General features: G+C 35.4%; 1 protein-coding gene across 1 annotated transcript; it reads right to left on the bottom strand.

The window, feature by feature from the left end:
• Nucleotides 1–97: 97 nt before the first annotated feature.
• LOC148876023 (uncharacterized) lies at nt 98–3058 on the bottom strand. The gene is made up of 5 exons (XM_088965919.1): nt 2574–3058; nt 2238–2456; nt 860–885; nt 512–776; nt 98–390 (listed from the first exon to the last, which is right to left on the bottom strand). The coding sequence occupies exons 1-4, from the start codon at nt 2979–2981 to the stop codon at nt 551–553; spliced, it is 879 nt and encodes a 292-aa protein (XP_088822045.1). The 5' UTR covers nt 2982–3058; the 3' UTR covers nt 98–390; nt 512–550.
• Nucleotides 3059–16911: the final 13853 nt, after the last annotated feature.

Genomic DNA, 16911 nt, shown 5'->3' with positions numbered 1-16911 from the left:
TGCTAGCTTTAACCAAACACAGCCTTAGGGAACACCAATGCATGAACTTGACACAACAATTTGTGTTTATGTTCTCATAAGACTTCAGCAAAAGATCTATATTGGCTGCCAGCCTGACAAAAACCTCCTTTATCCAAAACTGGTATTGAATTGTTTCAACATCATCTTGAATATAAATCATGAATAGTTATCATATGAAATTATCACAAACACACTTTAACAAATAGTTTCTATAGTTTTTGCAACTCTGCAAAAAGGGAGAGAAGACTTCACTCTCCATCATTGAAGCACTTGAAAGGGTGAGAAGGCTTCCAAGAAATCAACTCCTGAGCCACAGAATCAGGGACTTGGAGCAAGATTATCACTGAATGATCTGGACTAGGAGGCTAACTGAAGCAGGTTGAAAAAAAGGTGGAGTATAATTGAGACGGAGGAAAAAGATTATATTCATGAAATTGCATTATCTGAATCTAAATATTGTATAATTGGGGTCAAAACCACCATAACCTACCCCAGTTCTATGACACTTGTCATATCTTCGACCATTGAGTCACACTGTAGTTTGATCCCGATCACTATTGCTGGAATCCTCATTTTCCATTGGGCCCCTGGTCGACAGACTTGACATTTGCTCCCCATCAGATCCTGAAACTGCCTTACTTGTTGAGCCTTCCATTAAGGAGTTGATGGCTAGCTGGCCAGAATAAAGGATTAAACCAACAGAGTTCAAGCCAAAAACAAATGTTGCAAGATAGCATAAGCCATTCACAATGGTCCTGTAAACATCAGATGAGAGAAACTCATGACATCATACAAAGAGGTAAGGAATGTAATTAAAACGAAAAGCATGGAGGCTTACCTTATTGTTATTGTTATCTGGCGAACCTGAAAAGCAAGATAAATAATATGGTCAGGGTCTTAGGAATATAGTAAAATTGCCAAGATTATACGAACAGGTCCAATTGCAGCTGCTAACAATCCTTGAAGTTTTCTTATACACTTCTATATTGACAGCTCTTAACGGTTGTTGTGCCAATCCTAATGACAGCTCTTAATGGTTGTTGTGCCAATCCTAATCAATATTTACAGATTGATTGGCATCAATCAGGCAAGGCTCTCAGCAATCAAATTATACTAACTCCCAAATTTCCAATAAATTGCATATTGAAAGAATTTACTATATAACATGTGGCAATTGATTGAGTTGATCCAAGAAGCAACCCAACAACAATTGAATTGTTTCCATAGCTTAAAACAATAAGACATTTGTTCGGAATGGCTCTAAGGATTTTTTAGTGGGCATGGCTCATGAGGCCTCAGCCTTCAAAGTTTTTTTGCATTAGAAAGGAATAGACATCAGAACAACCTATCTACAAAGTAAAGCCACTTAATTATCCTTGCACACAATAATGACAAGAGACAAGGCCAAAATATAATCAAAACACCTACCCAAGATTTGATCTTTATTCCTATATAATGCTACAAAACTGGTTATTAAGTGTTTAACAATTAATTTCTTTTGTGCAGATGAGGCACCTAAAGTATATATCATCCAAAGATAATTAAAGCTTCCAATGAGCACTCCCAGCACCCATGAGGCCTTAAGAAGATTAGGATCAATTGCTAATCCATTTCTTCTACACAAGTTCTGAGGTAACAGCTGCAAATCTAGAAAGTCATAAGAAAAAAAAAATGTGGACCAAGAAGATAGTCCAGTTTAAACCCAATAAACACAAACTTACACAAGCCACAGTTGGCTAAGCTAGTGAACTGCCTCAGTGGGATGAGAGTCCAATTAACAGAAAAACATTGTGATACGACCTCTCCAAAAAATGCACAGTTGAAGATTTCTTAAAACTGTTCAGGCTACCTGCAAAGTGTAATTCTTAAATTTGGAAAGCTAAAAGTTGGAGATAATAAATTTACATCTAGAAGGAAAAGCAACTTTACTAAAATAATTCCCAACCAATCTGGGAAGGGGTAAGTGACAGTTGGAAACAATTCCCAATTACTCCAATTGCCAAAGCCATTCCAGACACTCAAACCATTTCCAATCAAACAAATGCATACTGCAAACCAAAACCATTTCTTGAATTGTTGCAATTCGGCAAACAAAAAGTCCAGATTGAAAGCTGAGTTATTCGAATTGTCCTCAATTCAATTGTAAAAGAAAAAAGCAAGAACATGGAAATCAATTCCCCGAGTTACTAAGAGAAAAGGGTAAGAGCAATGCGAACCGAGAAGTTATCAGATATGGTCTGCCGATTCAAAGCCGCCTCAATGGTTGTGGTGAACTTATAAAGCACGAGTGCTATCACACCGGCTGACAATCCACCCAATAACGCCTGAATAGGCGAAGGAGGGGACCCGGGATTAACCGCAGCCGGGCTCAATGACTTCAAATTATCCAATGCTTCCTCCTTCAGACTTTTCTTCGCGCTTGTGGACCTAAATCTCTAAACAAAGCAAGACCAATTTCATTGAAAACCCAAAACCTACAGCAAGAAATTTAATTTTTTGATGGATGGCAAGAAATATAATTGAGGTGTGGGAGAAGATAATAGCAGCGATACCAGTTCCTTAGCTCGTTTTGCGCGGCGCCTGAGGGAGCGGAATAGGAAAACCGAGATGGCACCCGTGAGAAGGACGCTAGTGGCAACTTGGAGAGGAGAAGGCTCGTCGGTAGTGGCGAAGATAGATGAAGATGAAGAGGGGAGCTCGATGGGCCCATCTTGTAGTTTGCTTTCTGTAGGCGTGACTGTTGATGTGGTGGTGGTAGTCGGGATTTCAGGGGGTTGGGCTTCAGCGAGCCATGATTCAGGTCTGGTTCGAAGGTGGGCACGAGCCGAGAGCAGAGTGATGGGTCTACATGGGCAATGAAGAGGAGGAGAAGATGTGGGCGAAACAGGATTTAATACAGAGTGGCGATGAGAGAAGGTGATGGGGAAGTTGTGAGTGTGGAAGTGATGAGACTGCAACATTTTGTCGGGGGGAAGAGCCAGAGAGAGAGGGGGTGAATTCTCCGCTTCCAGTTATACTATATCTACATTGAGGATATCAGATATTTTGTTTTTCTGCGAAGTCAGACTTGTAATGGGCTTGCTGATCCAGGATTATTACACGTGGCAAGATAGTTCGATAAAAAAACGAGAAATTCAGGTAAAATACACGTATATTTCTATACAAAAAATCAATACAAGAGGGCAAAAATAATTGATCCAGACAACTGAGTGGCTCCTGTAGAGAGAAGAAAAAATGGAGATAGGAAAATGGATTCAAAGTAATGTTGGCATGGGCGTGAGGTCAAGGCAAGTATTATATAGTCAACTATGGAATATATCGTTTTCTCATAATCTATGGAGGAGGGATGGCAATTTTTCCTATCCGTGGAACCTGACTTCTCCGACTCCATGTGGTTGTTTCGGCGTGGTGGAGACGGGGATGGGGTTAACAGGAATTTTCGATTAGTGTTGGGGTTGAGGTTGGAGTTGGGGATTGAGGTTTTTGCCCCGCCTCGATTTTGATTATATATATAATTTAAATTTTTTATTTATTTTTAAATTCATTTTTTAAATAAATACTATTATCTAAAAAAAAATCAGAGATTTGGATTCTCACGAGGAACCCATCATTTCCATCAAGGATCAGGGATGGAGGACAAATTTTATCCCCGACGGGGATCGGGGATAAAGCCAGGGTTATTTTTATAATCGGGATCAGGGATGAAGAATATGATCCTTATCCCAAACCCGCCCCGTTGTCATTCCTACTAAGGAGTGATTATTTCCATTCTGGTCCAAAAACTTTCGGGCTTAAACTAGGTTTCATGTTTAGGCCTAATTATGGGCCCATACAGACCCAGAAATTTGAGGGACGGGCCTGGGTCCTAAGCTTTAAGTCCAGCTCTAAATATATGATACATAAAATTATATATTATGTATAATATTTATATTGTATAAAATATATCATAAATTTATACATACATTAACCAATTAACCAATATGAAACTGTTACCAATAAGGTGGTTTTCATCAAAATTCATGAAGGGAATTTGTTAGGTTGTGTTTGGTTGCAGTGTAAATAAATTTGCACTGATGCAAAACTATGTAGTGTGAATGATTTGGATGCAAATTTTAATTTATTTTTGTTTTAAATTTTATTTTATTTCAATATAAATGAAGCAAAATAAGCCCTTAAACAAAACAAAATAAAACCCAAAACAAAATTAAACTGGAATTTGCATTATTTCATTTACACTCCTATACATTTGAATTATACTGTAAATTGTTCTTCTGGTAGATTTTTTATATATCAAATATTTTAAAATTAAGATTGAATAACCTATAAAAACTCCATTATTTCAATGGTATATGCATCTGGCTTGGGCCCATGCAAGCCCATACTTATATATGCCTAGGCCTGGGTTATAGATCATATGTAATAAGATTTGGAGTTTGGAGGGCGATAAGGATTTAGCTTTGATTGTTGTGACTTGAGAGTTTTGGATGATGCCCTCATTAAATGAGTGCCTACCTCACTGCTCGAGACATCATCATTTTTTATCTAGGTGGACGGATCAGTATGCCAGCGACTATTCTGTTCGAAGTTGAATTATTGTTGGATAATAGGTTGGACAAGAAAATGGATCTGTCATGGTATGGGTCGTTGAAGTTGGAAGCTCAACCCAATCCAATCCACTCCAACCCACCCTGAGTGTATGATATCAAAATAACTGGCCTATCCGAATTAAAGATCAAGTACAATCTGTCCAATTGGATTAGACCTGTACTGAAACTTGATGCACTCGGGCCCGAGCTGAATTTGGGTTGGTTAATCAGTCCATATTAAAATTTGATATAGTGCGTGTTTGAAATTGTGGATATTTATTGAATAAATGTTGTTATATAGGCACCACTTCAGCATTTCTCCCATCATGCGGATCTATATATATAGAGATTTGAAAAGGTAGGCCTTGATTTATGTGTGTGCGCCTACCATTGGAGAAAGTTTCATTTTAATGCTTTCCTCAACAAGTAAGCATTTATTCACTGTTTTGCTGATGTGGTGCCTAATGGCACCTAAGTGTCAATAAATAGGTTCATTATTGCTTTTCTTGATTTTATAAATAAATCAAATACAAATATTTAGTGAATAAATGCCCACAGTTTCAAATACATACATAAATGTATGTATTTATGTATTATTTATCAAAAAAGAATATACATAAATGTATATATATATGTATGTATATATGCAAATATGACTACTTTCAGACTACCTAGAGGTTAGGTCCAGAACTCCAGATCTAACCCAAAAGTACAAAAGTTCAAGCTTTTGGGACCAAGCCCAACCTGAGAATCAAAAAACCAAATTCAATCCATGTAAAATTTTGGGCTAAATCAGTCTGTGGTCATATTGGGCTGCCCAAAGTGCACCTCTAGCATGCACATATGATTTTATCATTACAAGCTGCAATCTTTATCCTCATGTCAGTTTCTGGAATAGAGGAGAAAACAATACATCATAGTCCATAAATAAAAGACTACGTAGAAGACACCACTAACCCACCAAACAAAATGAGCATTTAAGTAGCGGTTCAAATTTGCAGAAGACCAATTTTCATAAAATATCACAAGTTATTAACATAATTATATACTTTCAAGAAGCAGTAGTTGATCCCTCCGAAAAATGGAGGTGTGGGATCAAATTCGTAGAACTTCAGGCTCTCCTTATTATGGTCAGTGGGCCATAGGTGAATCCCGCTTTGTCCCATCACTGAGTCCCCTCTATTATGTGCTATGTAATAAATACCAAAGAACAAATTATATATATCTATATATATATATATATATATATATATATATATTTGTCATAAATCATATCAACTGAAATCTAGCTTCTTCATTTTTCATGGTTCCTGTTCCATTCCATTCCAAACCAGCTCGCTTTTAGCTTTTTAGCTTTCATTGCATCCCTAAGCAGTAGGTGATGATTAAGTTATTAAAGCAAGCTCATATCACTCTCGATCTCTTACCCACAACCTCTTTTCACATCCTTACTCACAAGACACTTTTTCTTATGAATAACAAGCGATAAATTTTCAATGCGCCAATATAGAGTTCAAATCAGCACTAACGTCCCATAGAGCATTCCCGTTGTGTATTGGAACAATTTCCCGATGATGATATCATCTTTTTTTATATATCATTTGAAGATTTTTCCAATACACGACGAAGATATGCTGTGAGACGTTGTGGGAGGCTGATTTGGTTTCCCAATATAGTAAGAACTTGTTGGGAGGAGATCCAATCTCCATACAAAATAAATCCCAGAAAATAAAAAGAAAAACACTAAAGAGGAAAAATGGTAAGAAGTAAAGTAAATTCAACATCCCTGTTTCAAAATAAAAATGAACATATGTATAATGAGAATGTTGCTTTAATAAAGTAAATCCTAGTTAAATCTAAGCAAACAGTAAAAGAATCAATAATTTATCCTTAATGGATCTTTGAAAATCAAAGGAAATAAAGATAACTAATTTACAGAAGAAAATTTGTTAACTAAAGAAAACTTGAAAACTTTTCAAATAAACAAAAAAAATTCCAATTCTCCTATCTATATATCTATACTACTTTAAAAAATACGAACAGCCTCAAGAATATTTCTGTAATTTTGCAAGGACAAAATCTAGCCCTCTATATTTAAATTTATTGATAAAAATGAGGGCAAATAGGATAATTGGTTATTGATATTAAATGAGTTGAAAATAGATAATTTTAAGATATTCAATCCATTCAATTCTCTCTCATTAAATCCAACATTTAAGGTATTAACTTGCATTTGCCTTCATTGATTCATATATTTAAGGCATTTTTGTTTCTTCTCATCATTAAATTCTATTAATTAAATCCATATATAATAAATTAATAATTTTTATAATATAAAAATTTATACTTTTAAAATCTACTTGAAAAAAAATAGTGTTTTCATCTAGCTAGTGGTAAGAAATTAAACCATTTTGGGTCAAATGGGCTAATCCATGTTGCTACAATTAAATCATAAAATTCAAAATTAGAAAAAATACAAAAAATAAAAAAAAATTTGGGAACATTTTTCACATCATATATTTGACATATTAAACAATAATAAGTATGATAAATAAGAAATGTTTTTATTAATTATGGAAATGGAATGTAAAACTTAAATAAAGCCATTTCCTATTCTATCTCACTAAATCCAATATTTAAGATATATTTTTTTCTCATGATTAAATTCTAGTAATTAAATCTACAAAATTAATTTTAGTAGTATAAAAAAATATTTCAAAAAATAATTTGAAAACAATACCATTTTCTTCCCTCTTGGTGGTGGGTTAGCAATTAAACCATTTAGGGTCAAATGGGTTAATAAATAATACCATAATTAAATAATAAAAAATTAAAACAAATAAAATATATCATACAAAAAAATAAAAATAAAGATTGGGTATGTCTCTACTATTGTATATTCGTTATACTAAACAAAAATAAGTATGAAATATAAGAAGTAGTTTTATTAATGATGAAAATGGAATACCAAATTTAAAATCAAATTAAAAATGAAATGATTCCATAGTCAAATAATAAAATTTTTAAAATAAAAAAAATATAAAGAATAAAAAAAATAGATAAATTTTGGGCACATATCTAATGTTATATATTTATAAAAAATAAAATATTAGGTATATCTCTACTATTATAAATTCATTATATTGAACAAGAATAAGAATTATATATAATAAATAATTTTATCAATGATGGAAATTTAATACAAAATTTAATGTCAACCTAGAAATCAAACTATTTTCCTTTTTGGGTGGTGGATTAGTAGTTTGGGTCAAATGGATTAATCGATGATATGCTAGTTAAACAATAAATCTTAAAAAATAAAAAAGTATAAATAATCAAAATAATATATATATATATAATGTCAAACAAAAATTAGGTGTAATAAGTAAAAAATATTTATAAAATATGGATGAACTATATAATTTAAAACTGATCTGAAAGCAAAGCTATTTTCTTATTTAGATGGTGGGTCAATGATCCAAATTTTCAAAGAAACTCATGATGTCATAATTTAATAATAAATATTTAAAAAAAGATAGAACATAAAAAAATGAAAAAGTACAGAATTTTGTTGAAAACATTTGAGAAAATTTCTAATGTTATATATTCATCATATTAAATAAAAATAATTGTTAAAGTAAAAATTATTTTTATTTATGACAAAAATGGAATGCAAAATATAATAATAAGAATAATAATAATTGTTAATGTAATTCAAAATTTCCATGTGCAATTCACATGCACATTTACTATAAACATTTATGTTTATTTTTAATCAAATTGTTACTTTTGTTAATTTCCAATTTCTATCTTAACTATGATATATCTAAAATTCAAGTAATTAATATGAAGAAAACTTTCTTATGTGCAACGAACGTACTTAATTACTAGTATAATAGAAAGAGGAAAGAAGGGAGGTGAGGGTTCTCTCACCACATAGCCCACAAGGATCTCTTCCTCCTCTCCTTTCTCACACATGTGCACATTTATTTTTAAATTAAATCATTAAAATTCATGGTTTTTTATTGTCTCTCATAAAATTCATATTTACTTTCTAATAGGATTATTCTTAAATCTCTCTCTCTCTCTCTCTCTCTCTCTCTCTCTCTCTGACCTTAATAGTCTTGTAATATCTCCCCTCCCTCATTTAATATTTATTTTCCTCTTAAATGTCTCTTAATAACTTTTGGCTCTTTAACTTAGATGGGTTGGGTTGGGTTAGGTTAAGGGTCAAATTTAACTTGGACCCAAATTAATGTCAAAAAAACCAAAACTTACCTTGCTCTTTTACTTGGGTTCAAGTTTTTCCCTTTGGTTTTATTAATTTAATTTAATGCAGATTTGTTTCATGAATTGTTTTGGTTCAAAATTAAAATTTAGTAAGAAAGAACTAATGTGAGTCTTTGGTTATCTTCATTAGTTCAATTTTGAAACTGTCTTTTTGACTTAGTTATTAATCTCATGCTAAGCACATTTTTTAGCAGTGCTACACAGTGGGAGGTAGCCCATCGCCCCAACCCATGTCTTTACTACAATTAGCTAGGTAAGGTATCAATTGAACCACCATTAAGCCCCATTTGGTCTGCAAGGATAGGGGTTTGGAATCGGAATCGGAACCGGAGTCGGAATGGGTTATTCCATTTCCAACTGTTTGGTTGGGCGTAATTGAAATCCCATTCCCATTCCTATTGGAATAGCATTTCCCCATTTGAGGGAATGGCCATTCCCTGCCCCTCCCTTGGGAATGAAATCTCATTCCTACTGATTCCAATTTCCATCCCCATTCCTGTCTGAACCAAACAGACTATGGGAATGGACCATCCCAATTTCGATTCCATTTCCAACTGTTTGGTTGGGCGTAATTGAAATCCCATTCCCATTCCTATTGGAATAGCATTTCCCCATTTGAGGGAATGGCCATTCCCTGCCCCTCCCTTGGGAATGAAATCTCATTCCTACTGATTCCAATTTCCATCCCCATTCCTGTCTGAACCAAACAGACTATGGGAATGGACCATCCCAATTTCGATTCCAATTCCAACTGCAAACTAGACGGACCCTTAGTTTTTCTACTAAATCTACGTGTAAAAAAGTAGAAAATATATAAAATACTTTGGTGAATCACTACTACTTTATTTTTCTCCCTTAAAAATTATATTTTTAAACAGCATCCTATGCATCGCACGGGTCACCCGCTAGTATACTACCGATCATAAACCACTTCTTGTAAGGTTGTAACTAGAGGGAGGCAATGAAAAAGTATATATAACTAAATTAAAGATAAGTTGTTTATCAATTTTTTCTCTCAACCCTAACAACACCCATATTATTTCATGACTGTATATTGTCAGGTCGTTTGGCCCTTAACCAAATCTATTCGATCTAATTTATACCCTAAGTCATTAGAGAGGGTTAATAAGGGTTCAAAGAGAATACAGAACAAATGAATGATTTATTGGAGGAGAGGAGAGATGTTATACAAGCATTGATTCTTAAGAGTTTTTATGAGAGAGAGAGTAATAGAATTATTAAAGAAAATTAAGGCCTAAGAGGTTTATTATTGGAATTCGAAAGCAATTAATTTAGGGTCCATTTGGTTTGCAGGAGTAGGGGTCTGGAATCAGAACCGGAATGGGTTATTCTGATTTTAACTGTTTGATTGGGCGGAATCAGAATTCCATTCCCATTCATGCTGGAATGCCATTCCCCCATTTGAGGGAATGGCCATTCCCTGCCCCTCCCTTGGGAATGGAATCCCATTCCTGCTGATTTTAATTCCCATTCTCATTTTTGTCTGAACCAAACAAACTGTAGAAACGGACCATTCCAATTCTGATTCAAGAGGATTTCGATTCCAATTCCAATTCTAATTCCAACTACGAACCAAACAGACCCTTACTCATGAATTTGTCTCTATCTGTTGGTTCAACTGAAATTTGAAAACACAGACATGTTTTGTTCCTCCGTGGATTGGCCTATCAAAGCCAAAAGGAAGATGCTAGAGTCATGGAGACGACTATCAAGTCCACAAAGCCCTTAAATCACAAAGAAACAATCTTGTTTTAGCAAAAGAATAGCAACAAACATCATCTAAGTGTCGGTTTTAAGCATTCACCGACAAACAACATAAAAGCTTGGGCAGAAGTGACGGACTAACGGCATAATTAATGGGCTAGAACATCAATTGTGGCTATAATATAAGTAGTTTGGGGCCCCTCGTGCATCTAACAACCCATTTGGCTCATAATGAGTTAATTAATGACCGTGGTGTTAACGTTAGTGTTTGGCACACAATTGCTTTGTTGTGCTAAACATGATAGATTAGAGTCCTCTTGATTTATTCAATGACAGTGCTTGTGTATGTCCATTTTCGCATGGACAACCACTTTGGACGAGGTTGGATTCATCATCCACCCTATAAATTAAAGGATGGTGAAGGGGCCCTTTCTGCTCGCTAAATCCATATAAGGCAAGTTCTCACATGGCTAGTGGGTGAGTTGTCCTAGTGCAAGTGGGTAAGGTGTAAACCATCTCCACTCATTCTAAAATTGGGGTCACTTTGAGTCCTAAGAGTGGTCCCAAAATAGTGGCAAATAGACCAATCTATAAATTCAGTGTAGGCTATCTACATGAGTTGGGTTAAGTGGTAAATCTACAATGACCTAACCCTATAAAGGTTAGGGTTGGGTCAGCCTCCATTAGGTTTTGGATCCATTGTTTGAGTATAGATGTACAATATAGGGTTAAGTGCATTGCAGCCCTATGTAGAATTCTGAATTACAGTCCCCATAGTCTATTAGTGGCCCTCCCATAAACCGCATCCTGCCCGTGAATTTAACATCAATCCATGGTCAAGATTCATCCCTATGTACAGTGGGGTTAAAGATTTCTGAGTTGAACTGATCAATCATTCTCCCTACAACATATGGGACAGGTTGAATTAGGTTTGACATTCCCTTCCCGTTTAGTCGGATTGGATTCAAATTGACATGACTTTATATTGGATTTTTGTTGAATAAAACCCATACCAAACCCGACCCATTAAGATCCCTAACTCAGCAGCACTGCTTGAAAAATGATCAGAGTTCTCACTTCTCAGTCCCAAGCGGGGTCATGACTAAATAAACTTATATGAAGTTGGGATTTTAATGGTTCATCTTCAAGGTTTTACCAAAACAATAGGGGGTATTCGGGTGGGCAATATGGAAGTAATTCGATGTGGGGATTGATAGAAATCCAAGCATGCATGGTGAACGTTGGAGAGCATCTAATTAATGCAATTCTTTGATGCTCTGCCTTACGGACATGATAGGGCCTATGAAAAGATGTCTTACAAGACAAAATTTACCTTGTCTATTCATGAATCCCACTTGTTTGTACGGCATAGTGTAGCGAGAGTTGCATTAACTCGTTGTTTATTAGCACATTCATCTTATTTAATGGCCTTGATCTCTTATTTCTCTCCATTCCATTTTCTTTTTTCTTTTTAATTCTTCCTCTCTTTAAATATCAATTTTTATAAAACTATAAAGGGAGGAATGTTGGGGAATGTCTGTACTCTGTAGTTGTTGACAAGGGATTTCATGTTCTTAGTTGATCTCATCTCCCGCGTGCTCTTAAGAATCTCTTTGAGAGAGGATTATATGAAGCCGACTGTCTTGCGTGTTGTGATTTGTGAATGGCGGTCTTTCTTTCATTTGTTTTTTTTTTACCTAGGTTAATTGTGAAAGGATATGTATTTTGTTGTTGGGTTTTGAGGCAAAGGTGGGCTGCTGTTTTTCTTTTATTTTGATTGTGGTTGATTAATAAAATTTTGAAGGGGCTGTCCTTCCACCTAGAGAGAAGTTTGAGTTTTATTTGGTTTTATTCTCTAACATGTCCTTATACAAATGTCCATTGGGCTTGAAGTATAGACAAGTACAAATCCATTCATATCTTGTACTAAAATTTAATTACTTATATTAAGGGCAACGATGATCAAACACTAGATCATTTGGTCAAAGTAGTTCTGATACCATGCATCTTAAAGAAACCATTCAACTTAAAAGTTTAAATTGTTAGGTGACGTTTACATTTTCCTAATGCAAAGTTGGGGTATTAATGAAACATGCCATTCATTAAATATGCCTATTTCCTGGACTCTTAAACATGTCATTCAACAATGATGAGTGATAGAGCATCCCTAAATGAGTAGGGGTGCCAACAGCATTCGAAAATACGATTTTGAATTCTAGATTCAACATAATTGAATCGAATTCGGATAATTCAAATATCTAATCAGTCAAATTCAGATATCTTATTCATACCAAATAGCTAATTGGATTCAAATTTGGATATGATCCGATTTAATTTGATAAATATCTTAATTCGATCAATTATTTAATTCTTATATATAAAATATACAATATTTTATATAATTTATATTTAATAATTATATTATATAAATAATTTATATACTTTATATAAATAAAATATTTATTGTATATTTATCAATTGATTACCAAAAAAATAATTAATTGGTTGAATTTGAATTAAATCAAATATTTAAATATTTAATTGAATTCAAATTCCAATATTAATTTTCAATATTCATCAAATATCTAATATTCTAATTAGGATGTTGCTTGATTCCATTTGAATTGAACCCGTTTACACTCCTATAAATGAGGAATTGAGGTATGATCAACTATATAAGCCCTAGATTTGTATACATTGGCTTAAAATAATGTTTAAAAAGTGACACACTATAAAAATTTTGATCAATTGGGAGAAGGGGTCAAATGGTGGACCTGGGCCTGGTGCCGTTAAGTTTTGAAGAGACTACATTTCTGAGATTTCAACCATGATCCAAAATCTCTATTACATATATGTTGAATCATTGGAAGGAAAGTGTTTTTTTTACCAAACCCATAACCAAACAGTTAGTTTCTGGGCTGAGATTTAGTTAAGGCTCATTATAGTGCAAATTCTGTTTGCATTGGTGTAAATGCATATGAGTGCAAATAGGTTATGTAAATTCTGGAATAATTTTGCTTAAGATTTGACTTTGTCTTCTTTATTTATGATAAATAAAATAATATGGCCCACACCTAAAAGGAAAGAGAATAGAAGTAGAAGGATTATTTGTTTGGGAGTGAGGTAGGACCCTAGGAAACAATAAGATGCCCATAACCCAATAGCTGAGATGGCCAATCGGCTTCCTTTGCATATGGAGGTATGGGTTCAAAAATTGACCTCAAGTGTACCCCTGCTTTGTCCCTATCCCTTAATCCCCCTGTAATGTATAATATGTGATACCCAAAAATAAAAAATAAAAGGAAAAAGGTAGAAAGCAAGATGCTGTGGTCGTCCTAAGTCCTTACTTCATTCGAAAGGGAGTTGAGATAGAAGGAAGGAAAGTGATGCAATTTTTGCTTTAATTTTTTAATGCAAAATTTGCACTAGAGAATAAAAATGAGAGAAAAAATCAAGGGAGATGTTTCCATTGGGAATATGTCCATACATTTGGATTTTGGACCCGAAGCAATGAGATTGGGCACATGATGGATCAGATGCATGGTGCTCAAGATGTCGTATTGTCATACGGAAAGCATTCCGTATGCTTGGCATTGATCTTACATCAAAACAGTAATAATGTTCGCTGACGGTGCCAGCGCAGCAGTTAACAGTGGCAGCATTGCGCTGGTAATAAAAAGTGGGACAAAATAAAAAATAAAAAATAAAAAATAAATGGTTTTTAAATAAAATAAATATGTAGGTTGAGATGTCTTAATACAAATTTGGCTGGTTACGGGGCCGTACGCCCCCATGAGAGCGATGTAACCTTCTTAGTGCCGACAGCTTCTGAAGACGCAACGATCGGTCATGTTCTTTTTGGCAAGATTTAAGTGGGGCCCATCATAACCGTACATCCTTGCCACGTGTTCTGAGCAGAAAAGAGAAGAAGACCGTTTAACGTACGGTCAAGTTTCGAGTGCGGGGGGAACGCTTCCTTCTAAATTTCTAAATACGACTATACGAGACGAGAATGCATAAGCAGTTAAGCATAGCCACTGGCGAGTGGCGAGGGAAGAGAAAATGACGAAAGTGCCCGTGAAGCGAGGCGTAAATGCGGATTCGACGAGGAATCATTGATCCGGACAGGTGGACGGTCAAATTTCCGTCAGCGAGACGGTTCGGAGTTGTATGGAGGATTGCGTTGCGTTGGTGGGTGTGGGGGATTGACATGACTGAAGTACGATGTAGATGGAAAATGGAAGAGAGGCCAACGGCTGCTGCTGCTCCCCGCTGCTGCAGGCAGCACCCGCGTAAAAGTCGAGGGTCTCTGACGCAGACGCTGCTGGAGCACTGCGCACTCTGCCAAACCAAACCCCTCACCTCTTGTCATTCGCCTTTGACGCCCGTGCCAGTTGCCACCCTTCTTCTTCTTCTTCTTCCATTTTACAGATTCCCCCATCTGTTTTTGTCTCTCTTTCCTTTTGGCCTTTTTCCAGTTTTCCTCCAAAATCTATTTACTTTCTGGCATCTGCACTCTTGACTGTACGATGATCCATCACAAAAGGAGGCCTAGGTCCCACCTTTGGGCTGATTGAATCGATCTGATGGAAAACAAGCTCATGGCCCCATTTTTCTTCTTCTTTTTCTTGATTTTTTTATCGTCAACCAACTCCAAGACTATATGGGTATCCCGTAATAAACCACATCTGCTACAAAAGTTGGGTAGAATTGCCATTACCTGACCTTGAATTAGATGAAGTTACATCTTGGTGGGGCCACCGAAATTCATGTAAGTCCATAATTCTCCCTAATATAAAAAAAATACTTTGGTTGTTGACCCTCAACAGCTTGGTCTATCAAAGTGATAAAAGATGGAATTTCCTAAAATGAACAGTTCTCCATAAATTTAATATACATGTGTGGAGATATTTAGGGCCTTAAGGGTGCTCACGACTCGGTTAATGGAATCATGAGAGATTTTTTCAAATCCATCCAGTTCTACCAGTTTTTATTATCTCTTAACTGAAATTGTACCATTACCACCGGTAACTAGTTGAGCAGTTTCAGTTTTCGACTAGTTCAGTTCTTCAGTTTTTTATATTTATAACATATATTATAAAATATATATATAATATAATATATGATAAATAATAAATGATAACATATATATCTATATATACAATGCATATATATTTATATATAATATAGATAATATGTGAGATATATTAAATATATATAATACATATAAATACATATATTAATCGGTTTGGTTAATCATTCGCATTTTTCTAGGTTAATCGAAAACCAAATCGATAAGTTTGGTGTTTTTTTTTTTTGTTTTTAATGAGCACCCCTAGAGATATTTCTAATTGACTCGATGGTATGCTCTCATGAGTTCGTATCTGGCTCCCAACATATGATCCTTTTATGGCAACATGTTCCCAATATATTGTTGCAATGGCTTGTTGGAACCAAATCCAAACTAGCTAAATTCATTCCCAAGATATAATAAAGCCATCGATGAAAAATTACAAGCAATGAGTTTAAAATGTCTTCGGGGAAACCTTTTATGAGATAATTGCAATTCTAATTGAGAGAGACAAATGGACAAGAAAATTTTAGTATACTTGTTCGGGTGATGGTTCAGTTGGCCAAGGATGCCACGTGGTAATCTCCGCAGCCGCCCCCCTCTTAGGACACATCAACACCATGCGTGATAGAAGAGCACGACTAAGAAAGAGTATCCTGCACGGACAAGGAACCAAACTCCGTCGAAGAAGATGAAACCTCCTAAAGACCTCGCGAACGCCCTCATCTAGACAACCTCGAAAGCCTTATCCATCTAGAGCACGGGCACCCAACTATAAGTAGGTATTCCCAGCTCGAGGTAAGGGATGTTTTTTAGAACTACACTCTTTGAATACCTCTTTGCACTATATCTTCAACCCAGACCAGCGCTATTTCAACCTGCCTGGCCCGGCTACATCCTTCTCGATCCTACTGACTTGAGCATCAGAGTACCTACTCGGGAAACAACTCCTTGGGCCTCTGAGCTTCCTCCTGGTTGTAGATCTTGGTGTATGACTTCACCCTTCCACCTCGGCCTCGTCCAATTGGCAGGACTATTTGATTGTGTCCTCAGTTCGGAGCACCTCGAGTCGAACAACATCAAATTGGAGTCGTCTGTGGAAAACAAACAAAAAGTCATTTCCCAAACCCCTTTCCATTCACTATAAGCAACCATGCCTAAGAATACATCCGATCGCTCTGGAGCTCATTCCCTATCTCAAGGATCCCGTTCACTTCG

The sequence above is a fragment of the Nelumbo lutea genome, chromosome 1, assembly GCF_056320005.1.
Source record: "Nelumbo lutea isolate HS-2025 chromosome 1, American lotus-T2T, whole genome shotgun sequence".
In the NCBI taxonomy this organism is placed as follows: Eukaryota; Viridiplantae; Streptophyta; class Magnoliopsida; order Proteales; family Nelumbonaceae; genus Nelumbo; species Nelumbo lutea.
The sequence above is the reverse complement of the archived record's forward strand: the minus strand, read 5'-3'. Positions and strand labels throughout refer to the sequence as shown.

What these genes read in the sequence shown, in the direction of transcription:
- LOC148876023 (XM_088965919.1), bottom strand. Translation starts at nt 2,981, where the DNA reads ATGTTGCAGTCTCATCACTTCCACACTCACAACTTCCCCATCACCTTC. An exon ending in CCATATCTGATAACTTCTCG is followed by an intron (nt 886 to 2,237) that starts GTTCGCATTGCT and finishes CTTGCTTTTCAG; the next exon opens with GTTCGCCAGATAACAATAAC. An exon ending in CAGATAACAATAACAATAAG is followed by an intron (nt 777 to 859) that starts GTAAGCCTCCAT and finishes TGATGTTTACAG; the next exon opens with GACCATTGTGAATGGCTTAT.